The sequence below is a fragment of the Marmota monax genome, unplaced genomic scaffold (genome assembly GCF_021218885.2).
Source record: "Marmota monax isolate L192 unplaced genomic scaffold, Marmota_monax_Labrador192_F-V1.1 WCK01_AAM20220418_F8-fsc00178, whole genome shotgun sequence".
Lineage (NCBI taxonomy): Eukaryota > Metazoa > Chordata > Mammalia > Rodentia > Sciuridae > Marmota > Marmota monax.
The window spans coordinates 1,745,411-1,771,090 of record NW_026694501.1 but is presented as its reverse complement, the minus strand read 5'-3'; the positions used below and the strand labels follow the sequence as shown (position 1 = coordinate 1,771,090).

Genomic DNA, 25,680 nt, shown 5'->3' with positions numbered 1-25,680 from the left:
TGATCAGACCAGAACTTGGTCCAGTCTAAGGGCTAGATGAGTCCATGGTGGTCTCCTTAGTGGTTAAAATGTTGATGCTGCCCTTGCGGCCACAGAGCAGCCTCTCTCGGCCATAGCCTCCTGGCTCAGACTAGAGTCACTAGAGTCCTGGTTCTGCAGAGGCCCAGCTGCTGCCAGCTGCTGCTCCCACGCAGACTCGTCCCACCCACCCCCTCTGTCCGAATGGTCTCTCCTATCTCTAGCCAAGGTCTCTCCAAGGGAACCATTTTCAGTGGGCCCACACTCACCAGCCATGTCACTTGGGAGCATTGGCCTTTGTCCCTGAAATGCAAAGCCATGAATATTGGAACCAGGGATCTAGAACTTGAACCCAAATTCCTGCTATCTTCCTCTTCAGAGGGGGCGGGGAGATGTCACTTTATTTGTTCTTTCAGGACCCTCCCATTGCCCCAACAATCAGACAGAAAGTAACAAACATCCCCATAGACTTTTGCATTAAAGAGCTGGGTGGGCCATATGGGAGCATTAGCCCCCTGCCCAGGGCCACCCAGAACAGAGCAATGCCAGTGCCCTGGGCCAGCACAGCCTCACCAGTGTCCACAGGCAGGAAGAGGAATAGAACGTGAGAAAATCTCACCTCCTAGAAGGGAGCTTCCAGACATCCTTAAAAATGAGCCCCTCCCCAATGGTGCCTCCCACTGAGAGACCTCCACCGTGGCCTTCAAGGCATGTGAGGCCTGTATTTGGCCAGTACTGGAGTCAAACCCCCTCCCAATCTACAGCTAGGTCTTCTTTGTCAGGGCTGTGCTCCCCTGCATTGCTCACACCTGGATCTTTCCAAGATGTTGGCTGGAACCCCTCAAAAAAGGGATGGGGAGGAAAAGAATAGTGGCCTTGGCAGCGCAACAGCCCCCAGCCCACCTAGTGTCCACCCCTAGAGGGCATTCCAGTCTCCTCCCACCCACTCTGTTGGCCCTCTCTGGGGTGACAGGAGAACAAGGTTCAGCTGTCTTATCACCTGTGGGGCCAGGATTCTTCCTCCAGTGCTTCTTAACCTGGCTGCGTCTGCTCATCACTACTGATGTCTGGACCCCACACATTCTGATTTCCTGAAGCTGGCCTGGGCACCAAGATTTTTAAAGAGCTGGGCATGATGCATGCTCCCTAGAAGCTGGGGAGGCTGAGGCAGGAGGATCTCAAATTCAAAGCCAATCTTGGCAACTTAGAAAGACCCTAAACAACTTATCAAGATCCTTTCTCTAAATAAAACATTTCAAAAGGGCTTGGGACATAGCTCAGTGGTTAAGCACCTTTGGGTTCCATACCCAGTCCCAAAAAAGAAAAAAAAAATAAGATTTTTAATGGATGCCCAGGGTAATTCCAATGTTTGGCTGAGCTGGAGAATCATAGCCCTACACTCTGAGCAGGACTTAGCTTTCATATAGGTTGAGCATCCTAATTCCAAACTGCAAAATCCAAAACACTGCAAAATCTGAAAATTTTTTGAGTGCCAGCATGACACCTCAAGTGGAAAATTCCACACCATGAAAATTTGTTGCATGCACAAAATTATTTCAAATATTGTATAAAATTTCCCTCAGGCCACGTATATAAGATGTACATAAAACAAATGAATTTCATGTTTAGATTTGGATCTTATCACCAAGATACCTCATTATGTAAATGTAAATATTCTAAAATCCAAAAACAATTTGTAAAATTGAAAACACTTCTGGTCCCAAGCATTTTGGATAAGGAACACTCAACCTGCATTGCCCCCCCTGTGTGTCCTGTTAATGCAGGTTAGCAAGAGACATCCAGCTTCCCTCACATGAAGTTAATAGAAGGACTCTTGGGCTTCCTTAAATACTCAGTGACAGTGCTAAAAGATTTCCCTCTGCTGCAAACTCATGATGGATATCATTAGCCTTGGAAGAAGCAGGAAGGTAAGGAGGGCTGGCAATTTCCCTTTACAACCTCGCCACCAAGATGCCATGACATCAAGTCTAAGACCAAGCTTTGCCTCATATTCATACAAACATTTTTACACTAAATGTTTATTAGCAAGCAAAGCTAGAAATACATTCATGCATCCTCTTCCGTTGGTTCAAGAAAGTTCTAGTTCCTTGTCCTTGTACACACTCCAACCGCTACTTGGCAGGAAATTGTTTTTCCAGCCGAAAGCCAGAATTAGGAACCCAGAATCCACCAGTGACCAGATTAAGTACAGAATGAACAGGCATCTGTCTAAATTGGTGCATTTGTCCAAGGTATGCAGCATTAGAGATACTCTCCAAAATGGTTTTGCCAACCCACTCAATCTCAAATACCTTTAGTCTCAGCAATGAGAGTCCGCTTCTAACTCAAATCTTGAGCATTGATAGTCTTTATTTTTTTAAAAAATATTTATTTTTTTTTTTTAGTTTTCGGCGGACACAACATCTTTGTTTGTATGTGGTGCTGAGGATCGAACCCGGGCCGCACGCATGCCAGGCGAGCGTGCTACCGCTTGAGCCACATCCCCAGCCCCGATAGTCTTTATTTTTACAAATAAAAACCTACTTTGATGTTTGGCTGGCTGTTGATTGAGATATAAATGACAGAAGCCTTCTTTGGGGTATGAGCTTCTTAGAAATCCAGTGGACCCTTTTGGTGTGTTTTCTTTGCAGAAGTGCTTGTAGCCCCTGGGATACAGCTAAATCTCAGTACCACACAAGACAACACCCCTATGTGCTGCCATCATTGAAATGTCAATCACCAGACACATCAGAAGAGCTCAGTTCAGCCTCACACCTGCAGAGCTTGCCAAAGGTGCAAACCTGAACCTAATCAGAAACAGATACCAGACAGAAATGGAGGAAAACTCAGGGGAATCCCTACCACACTCTTCCAAAGTGTAGTATCATGAAATACAAAGAAAGACTGTAAACTGTTCAGATTGTAGGAGACCAGAGAGACGACAAATGCACAAAGGATCTTGATTCTGTTTTCTATAAAAGGCATTATTGGGACAAATGGGAAAATCTGTATAAGGTGTGTATATTGGATAATAGTATCATACTATTTACCTGGTTTTGGTCATTGTACTATGGTTATAGTCAATTTATTGCCTGCAGAAAATATACCCTAAAGTCTTAGAGGGGAATTATAGGGGAAGAGGGAATAATTGAAGTTCATTTGATTAGACTAAGGGGAATGAAGGGAAGAGGGGGTATGGGAATGGGAAAGAGATTAGAATGAATCGGGCATAACTTTCCTACATTCATATATGAATCCATGACCAATGTAACTCCACATCATTTACAACCACAAGAATGGGAAGTTATACTCCATGTATGTTTAATATATCAAAGTAGTTTGTACTGTCATGTATAACTAAAAAGAAAAATTAAAAAGAATAAAATAAAAGGGCAATTATATCTTTAAATAATTCAGGGGAAAAAACAAATATACACACAGAGGGTGGAGGATAAAGAAAGACAAAGTAAATCCAATAAAATGTTGACAACTGGGGAATCTGGGTAAATGGCGTGGAAATTCTGCTTCCTATTCATATAATATTTCTCCAGGTATAAAGTTATATCCAAGTAATTTTTAAGTTAAAAAAAATTCCATCACCAGCTTCCTATGGCTATTCACACCTGGCTGCTTCTCCCATTTGCAGGTGGGTCTGAGTCTCCTCCTCCCTCTGTCAGCCCCTCTGCCTGGATCCACTAGGGGCTGCCTGTGAGCAGCTGACGCTCAGGGCCTGCACTCAGGAACTTCCCCGGAGCCTAAGCAGCAGTCAGGACTCTGGCTCCCCTGGCAATTCCTCACCTCTCCCTGCCATCAGGGCCTAGTCACCCCCAAGACTGGTTCCCCCCTTTCCTCTTCTGCCTCCTCCTCCTCCTCCTCTGAATCCAGGAGTTGAGGGCAGGGGGGAGGATTACAAAGTCAGACACACCCCAAGCTGACCTGACCCACTTTCTTTGAGGTATCTTTGTGGATGAGAATCATGCTTTTGTGGGGAAAAACAAAAAAAATAAAGATGACCTAGTAGGAACAAGCCAAGGCAAGGAGTTGGCCACCATCACTTGCATCTGGCAAAGTCTTCGAAGCAGGCTGGTGGGCAGGGAGAGCTTCCCAGTGGACAATGGGGAAGGCTTCCAGTGGATCTTGATTGGAGGCTGTTGGCCCAGGGAGCTGCAGGTAGGCTAAGTAGAAATGGGCAACCTGTGTGCTTGGGTGGGGGCCATGTTTGCCTCCCTTCCATTGGTTATAACTTGGAAGCAGGAGCAAAAATTAGGGGAGCTGTCAGTTACTGACCAAGCGCTAGCTTTTTGGAGCCAAGTTATTCGGGAGTTATTGTTTGGTTTCCTGGCAGGGTTGCTAGAGAAGTACTCTGCCCTCCTACAAGTCTAATTTAGAGCAGGCTGGTCACTGTGAATAATGGCTGGGTTTCCTGGGCTGGTTGCTGTGCAATATGGGTCAGAATCCTGTTTTTATATATTTTTGGGTATTCATCTATATATTCAGTCTCTCACTTTACAAGACCAAAAACTTTTCACCGGTACCCAGTGGATTCATGTCCCAAAGCTCAGCCTGTACCCTGGAAGGTTCTAAGGAGCTAGAACAATCAGTTCTCTGGTAAGTGTCCAAAGGTGTGTTTTGGTGTGTTTTAAGGCCTCAGTCATGCAACCAATGTCACTGGAATGTGCACCTCGTGAACCCTGAAGCATTTCCTCATGAATGTTATTCCTTGGCTGCCTGGGATCTCCAATGCCCCAGCACCTCAGATGAGCTAACCATTAAATGTTCCGACCCTTCTCCCCAGAGTTGGCATGCCATCACTCCAAAATGCCCTCAGTTTCTGGTGGTTCATTATTTTCTAGGCAGCCTGCTGTGCTCCCTACCCATCAGGTGGGTCAATGCATGTTGCACAATTTAGGCTCAGGATTGTAGCAAGTCTTCCCACAACCCCACTCATGAGTGCCTGTGCAAACCCCTCTTTTTCCTGGAAGGGTTTCCGGTTTGTGGAGATTAGTTCTCTTTTATTCTAGGAAGTTTTTGTGTTGTAATTGTTGCTGGTGATTCAATCATCAGAGGCTGAAATAATATCCTTAAAATCACCTCCTTGTCCTTCCCTTTCTTAGAAGTGGTTTTTTTTTTTTTGGGGGGGGGGGGAATATATTTTTTTATTTTTCTGTGGTGCTGAGGATCAAACCCAGGGCCTCACACATGCAAGGCAAGCGCTCTACCACTGAGCCACAACCCCAGCCCCTTAGCAGTGTTTTGTACACCAGTTCTCCAAACCCTGCCTTGCCTTTCAAATCAACTGGAGTCACTGGGAGTCAGAGAAGATACAGGCTGCACAAATAAATCTTTGCACATCCAGACCTACCTACCTCCAAAATCCAGCAGCCACATACAGCTTGTTGGGCTGGGGCTCAGTCTCAGGACAGAGATGTGAGATCCCAGAAGGTAGAAGAAGATGGAAGATGGAGTTGGCATAGTGAATATACCTCATTTGGAGGTGACAATAGCCTTTAGCCAAACCCCAGTTCCAGCTTCAGCCCCCAGTCATTTCCATTTAGCCCCCTGAGTCTTTTCTTTAGGCCTTTATTTTTATGCCTTTAAAGAAGGCACACTGCCAACAGTTTATATCAGTAGTGCATACTCACAAGCAAATGTTTATGACCTCGAGTACATATGATGAATTAGTGTTTATGACCTTGACTACACACTAAAAATGTAGCCTACTGGAAGTCTCAGCAAAGGAACCTAACTATAGCCATTTTGAGCCTGCCCTACACAGCATTTGTTCTATATCTCTTAGATGCAAGCTTCATATTTCTTAATTTTCCTACATCAGGTTAAACCTGGTCCTGATCACATCCCACCTCTAAGCCACCAATCACAGACATATATACTTTAATCAGAGCTGGTGAGAAATTCGATCTCAGTTAAATCTTCCTCACAATCAAGTAAGAATCCTTAGGAAAGTCTGCATGGCCATTATTGTTGGTCCCTGACCTGGAGCCACTCCCTCCATGACCAGTCCAGCTCCAGAGCTAACATGACAAAGGGCCCCTCCATGGCCATCAATCATCCCCTGGCTCCCACATAACACTCAGTGTTAACAGATGTCTTTGGAAAAAGGTAAAATCATGACTTCCCTACAAATACAAAAATCAATGTAATATTAAAGCTTTTAGTTTTCTCGGAATCGGAGGGATGCAAGCAGATGTTGTAACTATCAAATAGTCAAAACCACACAGATTCATGTGGGCAAAGCCATGTTGGGATAGATTGTAAATAGAGACAAAAGTTTTCTTTTTTTTTTTCCAAGGAAGTGGGAAGAAGCCAATTAAATCATTCCCAGACAGGACACCATTTACATACCTACCAGTTGCCTACAATTAGGAGTTGCAGATCAGCTCCAAGGTAATGAACAGGGCGAGATTCTGGTAACCAACTCTGAAGAGCACACAATGGATGATGCACAGTTTTCCACTGAAACACTTTTTCTTCTTGAACTCAAATGTGGGCTCCACCCTTGCTCTCAGCTGGGTCATTCCAAGCCAACGCCCTAGGATGGGCCCAGGAGGTGGAGGGAGTGAGAGACTGAATACACAGACAATGGCCAGACCCTACGTAAAAACCAACCCAGGACCCAGAATATCATCTCTACCAACCCATCAAGGAAGCCACAGAACAACGCCTGAAATCATCAGCCTCTAAGAGCCAGGGCTTGATTAATAACTAACAGCTTCTCTATCTGATGGGCACCCCACCCCACACATACCCATGAGCTTCCAACTGTGGACCAACAGAGCGAGAGCCAAATAGGCACCCCCATGCATTCACCCAGCAGCCCCCATTTCTATCAGCTCATCTGCAGCTTCCCCATTCCATCGGCCTTCGGCCAGGGCTCACCTGAAGCCTCCCTGTTGTCCACTATAAAGCTTTTCCCTGTAAGTCTCTACCATAACACAAGTGAGGTTGGCCTCCTCTCTCTCCATAACAAGCTGTGAATGAATAACCTTTGCCAATTATCATTTGAGGGGCATAAATGCATATGCCAGGAAGTCAACGGGATTTGGTGTGGGGTGTGCCTATTCATGAGCCCGAGACCCCCCAGCCCAAGTCCATCCCAGCCCTGCTCAGGTCATTGTGGCAGCTCTATGGGATGCTGACTCTCACTGCTGAATGTTCTTAGCTAAGAGGTCTTCCTTCAGGGTAGTCCAGCCTCCCATCTGAGACCCCTACAGGCCCTGGCAGGTGGCCCTGAAGCTTTCTTTATAAACTGGGGATGGTCAGGGATGGAGAATGGGGACAGCAGTAATTACAAGAAGTCGTTCGATCCTTACCCACATGAGTTTTCAAGACAGCGAAGGAATTACATTCTCACTTGTATAAATTACCATTTACCAAAGACATAGAGATGTTCATGTTGATCCACAAAATGAAAACTCATTTTCATTGGTGAATCCATTGTGGCTTTTTGTATTTGCATATTTTTTTCAACTAAAAACACTCCAAACTCCATTAATGTTATGATGTGGGAGACCAAGTTTCTCTTGACTAACTTCTAGTTAGTTCCAGCCTCTAAGCCCAAACACAAGACCTGAAACCCCAGGGCCAACCCAATCTGACCCTCACAGCTCAAGAGTAGGGTCGTACAGAGTAGCTGACATGGGAGCTAAGGCAGATGGGCCCGTTGATCACTGAGCACCTAAGTCACATTTCAGTTTTGTCCAAATCCCTCTTGCTGAAGGTTTCAACCCATGCATGACATGCAAGGGTGTCTGAGCCCCTCTAGTTTTGCTCTCTGACTATAGAATTGTGAATACTGAGTTTTCAGAAGTCTAATTCAGCTAACCTGTTTAGTATGTCTGAGCCCCACATCTCCCAAGCCTTGGTCATTCCATTTAGACACAAAGAACCATGTGAAAGACTGAATCCACCTCTGCACCCCTCTGCACAGACCATCCTCACCCTAGTCTAAATCATACCCTGAGATTCTCTCAGTGTAAAAGAGAGCCCAACTTGCCAGACGACGGTGACCTTGCTTTTGGAACTGGTGCTGTAACTCAGTCATGTTTGTTTCTCTGCTTGGGTGCTATAGGATAAATACAAATTAAAAGTCAATGGTTGAATTCTCCTTGTTGAAACTGCGAGAATTCTTTCCACCCATTTTCTTGAAGCGTTAATTTGTAATTATAAGTTCTTTTCTCCGTTTCTTTAAAATGCATGTAAATCTTTTTAGAACTTAAATAAGCCTCTTGTCAGCTTTAAGACCCAGGCATGTCTTTCCGGAGGAGCTGGGAGCTGTGTCTTTGAAATGTAAATGTTGAGGGGGAAAGCAACACCAATCTTCTGTGGGAAGGGGGGAGCCTAACTCTACCAGGTAACTGGCTCCAAGATGCAAAACTACCTCTTGTCTTGTCGTAAAAATAGGATTTTATCTTTCCTTTGTATAAGGTCAGTTAAGCAACCCAGATGGTGACCCAATGGATGGATAGGTTTGGGATGGGCTAAGTGTAATAAATGGTCCTCAGCCCCCTTATTTGAGGACTAGTGACTGTCTATCTTGAGAACAGTAGTGGGTTGTATCTACTTAACCATATACAAGGCTCAGATTTCTCTCTGCCTTTGCAATCTTTTATCAGATTGCCTATGATGCACATATTGAATGTGCTGGTTTAATGCTTGTTAACTAATGAAAAGGTTTTCTCTCCATTCTTTCTTTATGGAGAGGTTCTGTGAGTTGAGAAAAGAGTTTGTGTTTCTTTACATTTCCCCAAGAGTGAAAAGCATACTCACCTCCCGTCTTCTCCCCCAAACATGGGATACTTCCAAGCTTTGGACCCTGTGGCATAAGTCCAGGTAGCTGCTATGGTTCGAGTAAGTGTCCCCCTAAAGGCCCATGTTGTAAAGTCTTCGTCCCCAACCTGGGCCCGTTGGGAGGTGATGGAAACTCTAAGAGGCGGAGCCTAGGTGGAAGTCTCCCAGTCATGTGCGGCTGTGCCCTTGAAGGGGATTCTGGGACGCAGGCTGCTCCTCCCGTCTCTTTTTTGCTTCCTAGCTGCATAAAGTGAACAAGGTTCAGCCATGAACTCCCACCATGGTGTACTGTGTCACCACAGGCCCAGAACAACAAGGGTTCTGGGGTGACACAGTACATCAAGGGCCATGCAACCATGGGTTCAAATCCCCAAAATTGTGATCCAAAATAAACCTCTCCCTCTGTTAAGTTGATTATCCCTGGGATCCTGTGACAAAGAGTTGACTCACCCACCAGTGCTCCCTCAGGGATTTTCGCCCCGGCAGGAACTTGAATTTGATAGCTGCAGGTCCCCTAAGAGCCACTGCAGCCTTCTCACCTTGATTAGCATCTTCCTGCACCAGAGGCATTAAGCCTCTGCAGGCAAAGCCCTCCCTGCCTGCTGTCTTGTTCCCAGTATGACCCTGTGCAGTACATGGGAGTCAAACCAATGTGCATAGAGGCTGCTGGGAGCCAGGGCTGGGAGAGGGACCAGAGGCCCACATATGGACACTGTCCCCAAAGCCACAGAGGGGTTCAGCAGCTTCTCTTCTGGGAACTTTTCTTCCCAGATTGGTTCACCCAGAGTTCTGTCCACCATATTGACATCTCTCAGCTTCCAAGAAGGGGATGAGAGGAAGGACCCACCACTCCTAGCAGCTCAGAGTCCCACCAAGGGGACTCCCAAGGTGAGGTGGAGCTGGGAGGGGAGGTGACATGAAACAGACCTTGTCTTCCCAGAGCCAAGTGTACTTAGCTGATCAAAGTGTGATGTGCCATGCGTTCCCACACATAATTACAAGTTTCATAAAGCAAAACAAAGGGGGATTATATAATGTGGTTGGAGTCAAGATTCCACACTGCGGTCTAAGCAAACACAGGAAAGGACAGATACATTCATGTTTTGTCCTTAGGGCCATGTCCCGCCTTGTCTTCCACACCCTGGAAGAGAAGGCTTAGCCGGCAGATTGGGGAAGTTCTGCCTTGTGCCAACAGGACCACCTGTCAGGAAGGCAGGACCAGGGCTGTCTTCCCATTCGTTGTAGGTAAGATTCAAAACAGCTCAGAGATAAGCCTGGAATTTTCCATCATGTACATACATGTGCACGCACATGCACACACTGCCATGCACCGGGTCAGGCAGACTGCCCTCTACCCTCTGCTCCCCTGGGGCTCCCTCTCCAGCCTCAGGAGGCCCCGCAGGAGACTGGAAGGTGAGCCGAGATGGGAGCCCATTTCTCCACACAGAAAGCTATCACTGTGTGCCCTCTCATTTGCTCTGTTCTCACTGGGCTCGGGAAGTGACCTGTGCTCTCCTCACAAGGATGGAATAGATCCCACATGACTGTCTCTGGCTGCCCGAGACACCTGTCATTCCCCTAACATACCCAAGCCTTGGTAAAGAGACCTTCTTGCAGAAGAAACTGGGTGGCTTTGCTCCCTGCCATATCCCCGGCCGGTTCCAGCTTCATTTCACCTCCAAGGCTCTTTACTGCCCAGGAAAATGCCTGCGTTCTAGAACTGTTCACAGGGGAGTATGGATGCAGCCATGTGAGCCGGTCTCCTCCTCCTGTGGATGAACCTGAGTTGCTCCACAGGAATTTGGTTTGTATGATGTGATGTGACCCCCAGGCTGTCTCTCTCCCGCCCATTCCCTGCAGATGGCCTTGACTAACTCTGCTTTGCTATTGCTAAAGCCCTAGAGAGTTACTCTCCTAAGTGACATGGCCTGTCTGTTTTTTTCTACACTGATGTCTCTCAGCATTAAAAATCAGAATGGAGCCGAGTGTGGTGGTGCACGTCTGTAATCCCAGTGGCTCAGGAAGCTGAAGCTGGAGGATCGGAAGTTCAAAGCCAGCCTTAGCAATTTAGCATGACCCTATCTCTAAGTAAAATATAAAAAGGGCTGGGGATGGGGGTCAGTAGTTCAATTCTTGGTACCAAAGAAAATCAGGATGGTGTGCGCTGACTGGATGCGAAGTTCTGAGGGTTTGGGAGAAAAGGCAGCAGCCCCGGGTTTGTGTTGGAAGCCGTGCTATTTCAACAGAGAAGTTGCCTAACAGCAATCTGTTTGTGAAGAAGAGATGCCAGGACTTCTCTGCCTGGTTGAGAAACAGTGTGCAAAACAGAAACCATTATGAAATGCTCACCAGAGCCCAGGTGGCCGCGAGTAATCTCCATCTCCAAGGGAGAGGTTGCAGCAGAGGTCCTGGGGAAGCACCGCCTGGGGCCAAGCCATCCCCTGACCATTGGCCCCTCTAGAGGGCCATAAATTCCTCAAACCCTGAATAAAAGCCCGTAGGCCTCACCAGGACATTGATGAGAACCCAGAGCCCAGGGCTTGCAAAGAAAATGATGTAAATCAGAGGGTGAGTGGCATCCTGCCCAGGAAAGGGGCAGCACCTCAGAGACTGCAGGGTCAGGGCCTGCTACTTCCACTGCATGTCCTTGGGCAAGTCATTCAGTTTTTCTGGTTCCTGTATCCTCATCTGCCAAAGACACAGCCGGCAGCTCCAGTGCTCCAAGACACCAAGGTGCCAGGATCCTCAGGAGTGGCCAAGTGTAAATGAAAAATCCAGTATCACAAGGCGTTACAAAACGAATGCTTGCAGCATCTGCTTGAACAGACTGAGTTGGGGTGGGGGGAGTTCATCTCTCTTATGCTTCTGCAACATCAGCAGGATGCCTTTACCTGGAGGGGTCAGGGATATGATGAGTCAGAAGCTCAGGATGACTTGAGACCTAAGTCATGGCCTCTGTGCTACCGCTTCTTCTGCTGAATGAGAGGCTAGGGAAGATGGCCTTAGAGATGACCCTGGGTAGCAGGTCTCTTCCTGTTAAAGGCCCTGGCAGCTGCGGCCTGCCTGCTCACTTGCCTGTCTTGCTCAAGCCCCATGCCGTTCTCTGACACTGCCTAGACTGATGGCAGAAGGCTTGGCATAAACATCCTAGTGGTCCCTCCCCAGCAGCTGAACTTGCTGGGGACCATGGCAGGACAGAACATCCCCCTCCTTGGGAACCACCACTGCCACTATCATTAAAAAAAAAAAAAATCCAGCCCTTCAAGGTAGGCAGAAAAGAAAGCATTACCACGTAGCAGGGGGTCACTGGATCAAGCAAACCCACCTCCTGTTTGGTCTGCCAAGACTCACCCTCCCAACAGGATGCTTGACCTTTCTAGGGAAGTTGAGCTTTTAAGAGGAAGAGGGTTCAACAGGGAGGAGCAGGTAGAAGAAAAGGCATGGCGTGTTTGGTGCCCCTCTGACATTGGTTGTTCATTCTCCTGAACAAATGCCCAAGGCTGGGCACATCACCAGGATGTGCTGCCCGAACCCTCGCCTAGAGTTGTCACCAGCTATGGTGGAGATGGATGGAGTGTGTGCCCTATAGGTCCAGAAGCTGACCCTTGAAACCCACACTGACAGTGTTAGGAGATGGTGGGACCATTAAAGTTGGGACCTAGTGGAAGGTGATTAGGTCACGGGGTGGGGGAGCATCACCTTCAGAAGGACTTAATATAATTATCACAAGACCCCATTTTGTTCCCACAAGAGCAAGTTGCTATCAAAAAAAGGAGGCTGGCCCTGGAATTTATTCCTATCATCCACCAGGTTCTGACAGAGTCAGAAGGTCTTCACCAGAGCTGACAAATGTCAGCATCATGCTCTTAAATCTCTAGAACTATGAGCTAAATAAACCTCTTTTCTTTCTAAAGTATCCAGCCTCAGTTATTTTGTTATTGCAACAGGAAAAGGGCTAATATAGCGCCCAATATAGTTGCTGCAAATTTTAGAAGCACCAATCCCCTGTGCCTAAGCAAAAACTTCCAGAAAGGAATTTTTACTTTTTATGAGCAACAAATAATCAGCTATTTGAGACCCCTGCAACTCCAAAGGAAGATGAATTGGAAAGCCTGGGCACTCTGCTTAAGGACCAGACCAGATCAACTAACCACCATTATCTAGGTTGTTGTCATGAATATACTTTATAAATGAAAAGAAAAGCTGTTAATGGAATCCCCGAGACTCAAGAGTAATCACTTTTCAAGGAAATATGGGAAATATGGTACTTGGTGCCCATCTAGCCTTTTTGTACTATAGATTGTTGGTAGGAGTCTAGGTTTGGAAGACCAAAGGACATCATAGTCCTTTTCTAAAAGCTTCTCCTTTGCTACTGGAAAACACGGTCATTGGGGTTCTAGGTGCCATTCACCAGCTTTGTGGGTATTGAGAGTTATTTGCAGTGGGGGCAATGGTGTCTTCCCAATTTCCAAATCACACGATGTGGCGAGCCTATTACCTCAATTACCTGGGATCTGAAGGTGGCAGAGGTAGCCACTCTAGTGGGCCTAGTGGGCCAGGTCAGCAGAATTGTTCTTGGGATGACCCCAAGAGGCCTTTTCCTAGGGCCTGTTCCAGCTCTCCTAACATAAGCAGCCACCTGGGCCAAGGTCTAAGCTGTGGGCCTGGCTACAAAGATAAAAATCAGGCGTGGACACACATGGAAGGGGACTGGTGGGCTCTTTTCTCTCCTACTCCTTGTTCCCCTGTCCCAGGCCTATCACGGCCTCCTGAAATCCTGCTCAACCTTCACTAGTTGGTGCAGATGTTACTTCCTCCCGGGAACCCTTCCCTGATGTCATGATAGAAACACTCTCTGCTCTCTGTGACTCCTATAGCTGTGACTTCTAGTAGCAGATAGGACCACAACTCAGCACTGGAACCGTTCACATGAAGATCATTCTTTGACTTAGGGCAGAGATCCTGGTGGGTTGCCTGTTGTTTTTGTCTTTCTCCATGCTTGACTTAATATTTGGTACCTGAAAACATTCCAAACCCAATAAATACCATACTTCCTGGCTTAATGACTGAAGGGAAGTGACAAGACGTGGGTAGAAGCCACCAGAGAGCAGCATGTAGTGGTAGAAATAAGAGCTGAATGAAATGCATGCTATTAAAGAAGAGCAGACCTGTCTTCTGTTCAGCAGCCACAATTCAAAACAGTCAGAGGTGTGGTCTCTATGAAAACTGAACCATGGAGGTGCCAGACTCCTGGATGCCAAGACAGTGAAAATCCAGTCAAAGGCAGAAGGAGAAATGAAGCTTTTTCTGATTCAGACAAAATTCAGGGTCCAGAATTCCTTGAGCCAGGTCTATTTTTCTCCACCACAAGAAATCAGAGGGGTTGTGAGAAACCTGACATGTCTCAAATCCATGGAGAAAATGTGCCCAGATTTGGAGGTCCTTCAATAATAAGGCGACCAAAAATCTGATTACCCTAATGCAGCCCCCTGTCAACAAGCTCAAAGTTTTGATTCTCCTCTCTCGTGCTTTGGCTTAAACATGAATGAACAGTGATGAATCATCAGACATTTCAGGAAAGTGCCCAGCATGAAAGAGGAACCAAAAATGACAAACAAATGCACAGAAAACTGAAGAGGTAAGGAATAGGGAACAAGAAGAGTATTTTTTATAAAAAACCTAGAATGTCCTTGGAGAAAACAGAGAAGATGTACCACCTCCTTATTTATATTTATCAGAGAATTTTTAAAAAATGGAAGGGGGTGTTGCAAGAATCTCACCCAATGCCAACCAAGTTAGTGGACACTGTCCCCAAGAGACCTCCTGCACTTCTGACATCAATTGCAAGTTCGTGGGGTTTCCAGAACCACTCTCCCCTTTAACAATTTGTTAGAAGGACTCCCAGCACTCAGTGAAAGATGTCCTATATACAGTTACAGGTTTTGACAGGGAAAGGTTTCTGATTAACATCAGGCAGAGTCCAAGAAAAGGAAGAAACAAACAAACAAAAACACAGTTTCTGTTTGAGTAACACACTGAGGAGACAAGGTACATTACCTTCCCAGTGTTGACAGATGCCAACATAGAGTATTGCTCGGCAGGGAAGCCAACCTGAGCTTCAATGTCCAGAGTTTTTCCTGGCGCTGTCTTCTGCAGGCACAGTCCGTCCATGTGGCTGACCTCAGTGTCCAATCCTCATCCACCAGCATGACCCAAAGCTCCCACCCTGTTACATAGTTGGCCATCTGGTGTGGTCAGCCCCCATGCTAAGTCACATTGTTAGTATAGACACGTAAGGACTCAAAACATTCACTTCCTGTGTACCCTACTAAAGTCAATACTGGAATTTGTGCTCTTCTAGAACTAGGAAGAACACTAGAAAGAGGTACTATATACTTTTTAACAGATTGCAAAAAGAAAGAAAGAAGAAGGAAGAGGAAAAAAATTTTAAAAGCCTACAAATATTTTACAGCTCTATTTCCTCACCCTTGAATCTGGGCTGCCCGTGTAATTTATTTTGATCAAAACCGTCTCTGTAGACCATGACGTTTTTGTTTTGTTTTCTGGTGCTGAGGATTGAGCACGGGGCCTCACACATGCTAGGCAAGTGCTGTATCACTGAGCTACATCCCAGCCCTAAGACCTTGAAGTTTTTGAGAAGGACTGGCCAGCTACTCTGTAGGATGCCCTGCACTTTGGGTTCTTTTCATGTGTCCTCATGATCAGATCCACATCGTGAACCTCTGGCAGGAATATCACAAAAGGAATGGCAACCTTCCTCCGTGCTATGGTGCATCCATTTTGCTTTTGGAGAACTTTCAAAAAATCATAACACAACTTCCTAATTTTGACCAACAGAGTGTGGCAGGGATGACAAATGATTTCCAAACATAGGCTCAAGGGGCCTTTGCAGATCCTGCTCTTGTGCTGAGCATTTTCTCTCAGCCATGTGAACAAGCCTGGCCTGCTGCAGGATGAGAGGCCCTGCAAAGAGAGGCCACCCCAGCCCACACCAGCTGGCCAGAGTCTCCAGACCAAAGAGCATCTGCACTGGTGGACTGAGCAAAGGGGAGGCCTCAACCACAAAGAGGGCTGAACAGAAGGCAGAGGAGGGTTGGGCCAACTCTGCTGAATAGCATGGACCTCCCTTGCCCTCGGTGGAGGAAAAATCTTAATGGCAAACTCGTAGAAATCTAAACAAACACAAAGTGATTGTTAGCTTCAGGAAAAGCAAACATCACGCATGAAATAAACCACCATGCGATCCTATGTGAAACCAAACTGGGCTTATTGTCCCTTTCCAGACCATGTTGTTGGAAAGAGACAATGGTGTAGACACAAGGAAGTCCTTGAGGGAGAAGAGGAAAATGAACATTTTCATCACCCCAATAAGAAACCATTAGCCAGCACCTGCCAATCACCCCACACCTCATGTCTAGGCAAACAATGTCACTGCCTCCCAGGTTTCCCAAGGCACCCAGCTGGATGGGGGCACAGTAAGGGGGAAACCACCTTGTGCCCTGCTCCTGCGGGGCTCTCAGGACATCAGAAGACACCTGACGTTTCATGTCAGCACCTGGTCCTCTTCACGCCTGGGTTCACTCCCCCTGGCTACCCTGAGCAGCAAGCAGCCTCCTGACGGAGCACCCTCAGAACAGACCTGGGCCTCGGCAGCTGGGGTTAGCCCTAGAGTCAGGGCTGTTCCTAGTTCTAGAATTGACTCAGATATTTAATGTCTTTAAGTTGGAACAGACCTTCAAAATCACCTCGTCAAAGATCTCTCCCCTTCCCACCTCTTAGGAGAAACAATGGTACAAGCTCCTGATTTCTGGCCAGAAAGGATTTACATTTAAGCTACCAGTTGCATTTGAGGCGTCAGAAGCCCCCCGGGGACTTCCAGTCATCACTGAAACATGCTGACAGTACAAATATGCAGGGCTTAAAATGCTGGATCAGATTCAGGGCACCGAGCCCAAAATGCCAAACAGTAGAGGGTCCCGGGCGTGGCTTCAATGCCTATTTTTACAATGAAGAGAGTTTTGTTGATTTTTTTTTCTTTTTGGAAATACTAGGGATTGACCCCAGGGGTGCTCCACTAGTAAGCTACTTTCCCAGCACTTTATAATTTTTTATTTTGAGAGAGTGTCACAGAAAGTTGCCCAACCTGGCCTCAAACTTGCAATCCTCCTGCCTCAACCTCCCAAGTCACTGGGATGACAGGTGAGTTCCTTAGCACCCAGATAGGTTTGTTGATTTTTTTAACCATATGAATAACATGCACTGAGCCAGGCACTGTGTTGTACTCCTGTGATCCCTGTGGCTGGAGTGGCTGAGGCAAAAGGATCACAAGTTCGAAGCCAGCCTCAGCAACTTAGCAAGGCCCTAAGTAACTTAGCAAGAGCCTACCTCTAAATAAAATGTAAAAGGGGCTGGGGATGTGGCTCAGTGGTTGAGCATCCCTGGGTTCAATTCCTGGCACCAATCATCATCATCATCATCATCATCACCAAAGACATTTAAAACTATATAATTTTTAAAAGGGAAAGTAAAAATTCAACATTCGCCTATACACGTTAACTTTTTAGTGATTATCTTTTCAGATACATGAATGTACATACACACATATCCACATATAAAATTCTGTTCAAATGGACTACGTACACAAATACAGCATTTTACAAATGTAGTCCTCCTTTCTGCTGTTCGCATGCCACTCCAGCAACAAAAGCTAATAAATTCACGTGCATTCCTGAATACCTTTCCTGGAGATCATTTAGCTATAGACAAATATAAGTAGGAATTTTGGTTATTATGAAAGTGGCCTTCATTTATATACCTTTCTCTGCATCTTGCTTTCATCTCTTAGGAATACACCCTTATAATTACAATTTTTATGTGTTAAATTGACACATTCAGATAGTTGGTCAAACATTATTTTGCACATTTTTTTCTGAGAGTGTTTTTGGATGAAAATTACATTTAAATCTGTACAATTTAAATGAAGCAACTTGAAGTGGTGAGCCTTCTCCAATCAGTAGAAGGTCTCAGTAGAATAATATGGGCCTGCACGAGGAAGACAGAATTCTCCATCTGATGGTCTTTAGATTCACCCTCACCATCTCCTCTGCTGGATCTCCACCAGCTGACCCACACTAAAAGTTTGGGCTTGCCAGTCTCCATAATTCTGTGAGCCTAGAGCAAATCTTACTGCATATATACAAATTCTATTGATTCTCTTGCCCTAGAGAATCCTGACAGCACAATCATTTTAAACACAGAGTTGCTATGAAACCCAGCAATTCCACTCCTAGGTATATGCCCAAGAGAAATGAAGGAATAGTCACACAGAATCTCATACACAAATGATCATAGCAGCACCATTCCTAATCATCAAAGAGAAGAAACATCACAAATGCCTATCAATGGGTGAATGAATAAATAGAACATCACATGTCCATATAATGGACTTCATATCCACATTATTGAGAAAAAAAAGGGAAAAAAGCATAGATACTACTGCAACCGAGATGAGACTTGAAGACAGCATGCTAAGCAAAAGATGCCAGACAGGCCAAGAAAACATACTGTGCTTTTATTTATCTGAAATGTTCAAATTCAGCAAAGTTTTATAGAAACAGCAAGCCTAGAGCTGAGGGCATGAGGTAACTGGATGGTGGTGACTAATGACTATGGGGTTGTGGAATTTCTTATTAAAACGATGAAAATGTTCTAAAATTAAGTGATGGTGATGATTGCATAATTTGGGGAATATAATAAAATCCCCTGAATTTAAAAATTAATATATCAAGGGGCTGGGGTTGTGGCTCAGTGGTAAAGCATTTGCCTAGCATGTGCAAGGCCCTGGGTTTCCTCCTCAGCACCACATAAAATAAATAAAATAAAGGTATTGTGTCCAAGTACAACTAAAAAAATAAATATTAAAAAAATTAATTCATCAAAGCACAAAGCAACATGAGCCTCCCTTTTGTGATATACCTGCCCAAGATACATAATTAGCATACAATTGTGATGAAATATCAAATACACTCAAACTGAAGAGCATCCTGCAGAATAGCTAATCCGTATCTTTCAAAAACGAAGGTCAGCCGGGTGCAGTGGCACACACCTGTAATTCCAGCGGCTCGGGAGCTGAGGCAGGAGGATCGTGACTGAGACAATAAGCCACTCAGTGAGACCCTGTCTCTAAGTAAAATGCAAACTAAGGCTGGGGATGTGGCTCAGAGGTCAAGTGCCCCTGAGTTCAATCTCCAGCACCATAAAAAAGGTCAAGAGAGACAGTAAAGGACAGAGGAAGTGTCTCGTGTCCTGGAATGAAGACACAAGACATGCAGTGTGCATCCTGGGTTGTGCTGATCCTGCATCTGATTCTAGAGACCTAATTCTTCTTTCTATAAAGGACATCAGTGGGACAATTTTCTGTGCACTAAGTAAAAGTATCACACCAACACTCATTTTCAACTTTGCCACTTGTGTCATGGTTATGTAAGAAGATGTCCACATTTTTTAAGAATATATATGGAAATATTTAGGCTAAAAGAAGATTCATGAAAAATCATCTATTAGCTACTAGGGTGAGGGAGGCATGGGTGTAATAAAATTTTAAGAACTGAAGAATATGTGTGAATGGGAATATGAGAATTGTTTGTGACACTTCTGTAACTTTCATAAGTTTTTGCAATTATTCCAAAATAAAAAGTTAAAAAAAAATACATCATAGCAATATTTCCTAGTCACTCTTCTATGTCTAACTCAGGCTTTCAATGGCTGCATAGGGTCCTATTATTTGGATGCACAAAGTTTATTCTACAGACCAGCATTGGTCTTGCAACCACTTTTCAGCCAAAAAACAAATTATATACATAAATTCTTATGTCTTGGCACTTTTATTTTCATAGAATAAAGTGCTAGGGGTAACATTTCTGAAAAGAAAGTTTGTTTCAATTTTAAGTTCTTAAAAATTATTTTAGTTGATAAATTAAAATCCTATATATTGGTCATACATGGCATGGTGTTTTTATTTGTTATTATTTTTTGTGATGCTGGTGATTGAACCCAGAGCCTTGTACATGTGAGGCAAGCACTCTACCAACTGAGCTACATCCCCAGCCCAGTATGGTGTATATACATTGCAGAATGGCTAAATTGAGCTTATTAACATATGTATTATCTGACATACTAGTTATGGTTTGAATCTGTGATGTTCCCTCAAAAGGCCAAGTGTGAGACAATGCAAGAATGTTCAGAGGCAAAATGAGTACATTATGAGAGTCTTGACCTGATTGGTGAATTAATCCACTTGAATGTATTAACTGAAAGGCAAGTGGGGTGTGGCCAGAGAAGAGGGTCATTAGGGATGTGCCTTTGGGGTTATAGTTTGTCCCTGGTAAGTGGAAATTTCTCTCTCTCTCTTTCTTTCTTTCTGTCTCTCTCCTTCCTGTTGTCATGTCCTGAACTGCTTTCCTCCACCATTCCCTTCTGCCAAGATGTTCCACCTCATTGTGGGCCCAGAACTATGTATTCAGCCATCTATAGATTGAGACCTCTGAAACAATGAGCCAAAAGAAACTCTTCCTCCTCTATGTTATTCTTGTCAGGTTCTCTGATCACAGTGATGAAAAAGCTGACTAGACAGAATTCAATACTAAAAAGTGGGGGTTTTGCTGTGACTAACCTGACCATGTGGCTCAGAAGCCTTTGGAGCTGGATTGTGGATGGAGGAATTTTGAAAAGTTTAGAGGTACAAGATAGAAAAGCTCGCTGGGTGTGGTGGCACATGCCTGTAATCCCAGTGGCTCAGGAGACTGAGACATGAGGATCAAAAGTTCAAAGCCAGCCTCAGCAACTTAGTGAGGCACCAAGCAACTCAGTGAGACCCTATATTTAAATTAAATACAAAATAGAGCTGGAGATATGGCTCAGTGGTTTAGTGCCCCTAAGTTTAATCCCTAGTACAAAAAAAAAAAAAAAAAGGAAAAGCTTTAAGGATATTGCAAGTGGATCTTAGTCACCAATTCTAGTGGGAACTCAGAAGACCAGAATACTAATAGGAATGTGGATAATAAAGACTGGGCTCATGAAGTTTCAGAGGAGAAGGAGGACTCCATTGGAAATTGAAGTAGAGGCCATTCATGTTATGTTCTGGCAAAAAAACACTGTCTATACTTGCCCATGAACTAAGACTTTCTGTGAGGCTGAATTTAAAGATGATGGACTGATCAATCTGGTGGAGGAAATTTCAAGCCAACACAGCACTTAAGAGATGACATGAGTATTGTTGGCAGCTTTTAGCCACGTTTACTGTGAGGATCAGGAGCAGAAAGATTCCTAAAAACCTGAATTTTGGCCAAAAAAAAGGTGAGTGAAACTGGCATCAAGGAAGGTGTGGTTAAAGGAATTAGAGCCACTAAAGAAATTCTAACTTATTTATCTAGAAACAATAGAAAAGATGGCTTGAGGGCATCTCAGGAATTGGCAAGGTATACTTACCTGAGGCTTAAGAGTGTAAAAGTAAAAATCCTTTGAGAGGAGACCATGGGGACACTTTGCTTGCATGGGGGAAGGTTTCCTAGGAACTCGTTTCACTGTGATCAGCCACCCAGCACTCAGAGGTTGTTGTAGCAGTGGGCCTCAACCACGTGGGGCTGTGTAGGATGCTGGTGTTAGGGGGTCATGGAGGCTGTGGCTGATTAAAATATGCCAATCATGTGGGATATCTACTGGGGAAAGCTGAAGGAATGGAGCAGAACAAGCCAAAAGGAGGCCACGTGGGCTGCAATCAGTGAGGTCACTGGAGAGGAGCTACACTAGCCCTCTGGAGAGAACATCACGATGCCATGTGCCCCAGATGCTAAACATGAAGCTACAAAACTTGTTTGTCCTGCTTTACTTTGGTCTTGCTTCAGTTCCATCCCTTCTTTCTATGCCCCTGTATGCTCCTTTCGGAACAGGCATGTTTACATTATATACGGTATATATATATGTAACTTGCTTTCGATTTTTACAGGGCTTCATGCTGAGAGTTTGCCTTGATTCTCAGAAGATTTTAGACTTGAACTTCTGGAAAGTGATGAAACCATTAATATTGCGGGAACTCTTGGAAATGGACTAAATGTATTTTGTGTTGTGAGATAGGAATGAGCTTTTGGAGGCCAGGGGCAGAATGTTATGACTTGGATTATGTGGTGTCTCCCAAAAGCTCACGTGTGAGACAATGCAAGAACATTCAGGGGTGAAATGTGCTGAGAGTTGAAATCTAATCAGTGGGTTAACCCACTGATATGGATTAACTAGGTGGTAACTGTAGGCAGGTAGGGTATATGGTTGGAGGAGGTAGGTCATGGGAGTGTGCCTCTGGGGTGTATATTTTGTCCCAGGTGATTGGAGTACCCCTTCCCTCCCTCCCTCCCTCTTTTCCTTCCTTTCTCTCTCTCTCTCTCTCTCTCTCTCTCCCTCCCTCCCTCCTTCCCTTTGCAGTGTCCTGAGAGCTTTCCTCCACCATGCTCTTCTGCCATGATATTCTGCTCCACTTCCAGCCCAGAGCAATGGAGCCAGCCATCTATAGAATGAGACCGCTAAAACTATGAGCCTGAAATAAAACTTTTCCTCCTCTACATGTTGTTGTCAGGTCTTTTGGTCACAAAATTAAAAAAAAAACTGACTAAAATAATACTTATCTTTTATGTGTGTATTGTGAGAACATTTAAAATCTCTCTCAGCAATTTTCAAGAAAACAATGCATTGGTATTAGCTCTTTCACCAGGTCGTACAATAGATCTCTTCATAACTGCATATTGTATCCTTTGATAACATCTTTCCAACCATGTCACTAACTCCTTGTTGCCACCATTCTCCACTTCTATGAGTTCAACTTTTTGCCTTGTACAGATTAGAGGTCATATAGAACTTGTCTTTCTGGCTTATTTCATATGCAATAATGTCCCCTAGATTTATTCATATTGTCACAAATATGAGCACACCACATCTTCTTTATCCATTCATCCAGTGATGAACACTTAGATTGATTCCATATCTTCATTTTTAAAATTTTAATAACTACTTCTATATTGTTTTCCCCCCAAAAGGCTACACTATTCATTTTTCCAATGGTATATGAGACCTTTCCCCAGATTCTCATCAATTAATCTCTGTAAGTTGCCATGTATTAATTTGCATTTCCCTGACTACTTAGTGAAGTTCTACACCTTTTTATATCAGCATTCTATTTAAATTTTATGAATATGAATTGCCTATTCATATAGTTTGTCCATTTCTTGTTTACTAATTTTCCTTAAATTTTTAAGCTCTTTTGCAATCTTTCAATATGTATTAAAAATCGCCTCTCTTCATTATCCATTTGACTTCTTATTACCCAGTTAATTTCTGCTATGGTTTTTAAAAGTGTCCTCAAATGCCCCAAGCCCATGATGCTATTGGGAGATGGATGGATCTTTAAGAGGGAGTTCTAGTGAGAGGCCTGTCAATCATTGGGGAGTGCCCTCAAAAGGGTTCTTGGAACCCCAGCCCTTGCCTCTTCCCCTTCCTTTCATTCCTGGCCATGAGTGAATGGGCTTTGTCCACCCAATGCTTTTGCCATATGTGCTGCCTTACCACAGTCCCAAAAGCAAGGGGCCAACTAATCATAGACTGAAATCTGTAAATCTGTAAGCCAAAATAAACCTTTCCTATTTTTAAGTTGATTGTCTCAAGTATTATGCTATAGTCATTGAAAGTTGATTAATACAACTTTATTTATAGTATAATTTGTTATTCAGAAAATTTTATTTAGTCAAATACATCTGTCTTTCCTAATATACTTGTGAATTTATCGACTTGGCTTCCATTGTCTTCGCTATCACAAGGGTAAAATGCTGTTGGTTAAATTTTCTTTTATGATTTTTATTTATTTGTATATTTTATATTTAATTTACATGGAATTTTGAATATGAAGGGAGTTCAACTTTTTTTTCTTTCCTTTTTAGTCTTGGCTAATGGCACCAGCAGCACGGAATACTCAAATCATAGACCAACCCAGACCCCATGAATAGTCATTAGAAGCCAAACTACCTGGTTTGGGACCCCAACTCTGCCACTTGCTAGCTTAGTTAAGATAAAAGTCACTTAACTTTTCTGTACTTCACTTCTCTCACTTGTGTAAAATGGGGTCATAATAAAATCTACTTCACAGGGTTATGACAATTAAACGAGTTAACAGAAATTCTTAGTACAGTTCCTAGAGCAGATTTGGAGTGAAATTAATATTTTTTCATGGTGCCAGGCATTGAACCTGGGACCTCATGCATGGCTGGACAAGTGTTCTACCACTGATCTACACCCACAGCCCTGGAGTCAAACTTAATATTCATCTTTTTCAGATGCAAAGCCTCTACGTCCCAGGTCTTAGGGATAGAGAGGTCTCAAAATCATTGTCCACAGGTGGGCAGGACTTGAACCCAGGGAAACCAGTGTGTCCTCCCACAGGGAGGCCAAGATCTCCACCAGAAGACTCTCCTTGCCACAGGGTTCTTGGCTCTGGTCGCAAGACTCTCATTTGACCCAAGGAGCAAACTCCCACAGGACCAAGGCCACCACCCCCTCCCACATGCCAGGCAGTCCCTACCGCTGGCCTGACTCCAGAGAGGAATCAGGAAGTGGGGAGTTTATGAGAAAGCTATTGGGGTGATCTTCCAAATTTCCCCTTTCCCTCCAAACATCCTCCGCCCTTCCTGGTCACAAAGCCAACTAGCCAGGCAGCGGGCAGGGTGGGGGAGTCGTCTGAGGCTTTACCACTTGATACCTGTCTTCACGGCATTAGTTTCTGAGTGGCACCAGCAGCAAGGAATACACACATCACAGACCAACCCAGACCCCATGAATACTCATTAGAAGCCAAACTACCTGGTTTGGGACCCCAACTCGGACACTTGCCAGTTTAGTCACTTAACTTTTCTGTACCTCACTTCCCTCACTTGTAAAATGGGGTCATGATAAAATCCACTTCACAGAATTATGACAGTTAAATGAGTTAATAGAAATGCCGTGTGAGCGTGAGAGGTACGTGTGCACTGCATGTGTACACTCTTGGCACAAGACACCTGGGCACAGTTGTCCTGGGTCACACGAGAAGAACATCATTAGAGACTGAGGTTAGGGAAGAACCAACTATCATACTTGTAAATATTCATGTGCTCAGAAAACAGGAAAGCTGGGGGTGGGGGACAGGACCTTTTTCCCTGACCCCATGTTCCCAGGTAGAGGACTTCTGGTCTAGAAACAGCTCTGCCACCCGCCCTTCACCTCCACCGAAGAGAGAAATAAGCGAAGGGGCGGCCATTGGTGCACAGATCTTGTTGTGTAGAAAAAAAAAAAAAAACCAAGAAATGCTTGTGATTGTTGGAAATCTGACCATATTTCTATTTTTTTCAGCCTGGTTTGGTGTCCAAACCAGGTAATCATCTGGTTAATTAGGCTCAGCAGGTCCTAACTTTTCCTTTCAAATATCTAGAGCAGAAAAACAGGAGTCAGAGAATGGGGTTGCCATTTCTAAGTCTTTGGGGCCATAAAGCCACATTGATTGTGCAGAGTTGGGGCAGGGATGTGTGGGCAACAGAAAGGCAGGCACCTGGCCCCTCCATTTCTTACCCGCATCCACTGCCCCCTACTCCCGGTGTCCTTGTCTTGGTCCCTTTCTTCTGACCACTAAGGACAAAGTTGCATGTGTTTGGAAGTGCTTCACCCCTGACCGACATTAGCCTCCTCTAGCCCAGAGAAGAGAGAGAAACGATTGTAAGAAAGGAAACGAAAGGACAGATATGGCCAGTGCCTGCTAAGCTCCAA

At 44.7% G+C, this 25,680-nt stretch overlaps 1 protein-coding gene across 1 annotated transcript in view; it reads right to left on the bottom strand.

Moving 5' to 3' along the window:
* Il1r2 (interleukin 1 receptor type 2) overlaps positions 1 to 15,124 on the bottom strand; it is a 67,178-nt gene extending 52,054 nt beyond the window's left edge. Inside the window, exon 1 of the mRNA XM_046420048.2 lies at positions 14,884 to 15,124. Within this exon, the coding sequence (XP_046276004.1) occupies positions 14,884 to 15,071 (188 nt within the window). The 5' untranslated portion in view covers positions 15,072 to 15,124. The remainder of the gene's footprint in view (positions 1 to 14,883) is intronic.
* Positions 15,125 to 25,680: the final 10,556 nt, after the last annotated feature.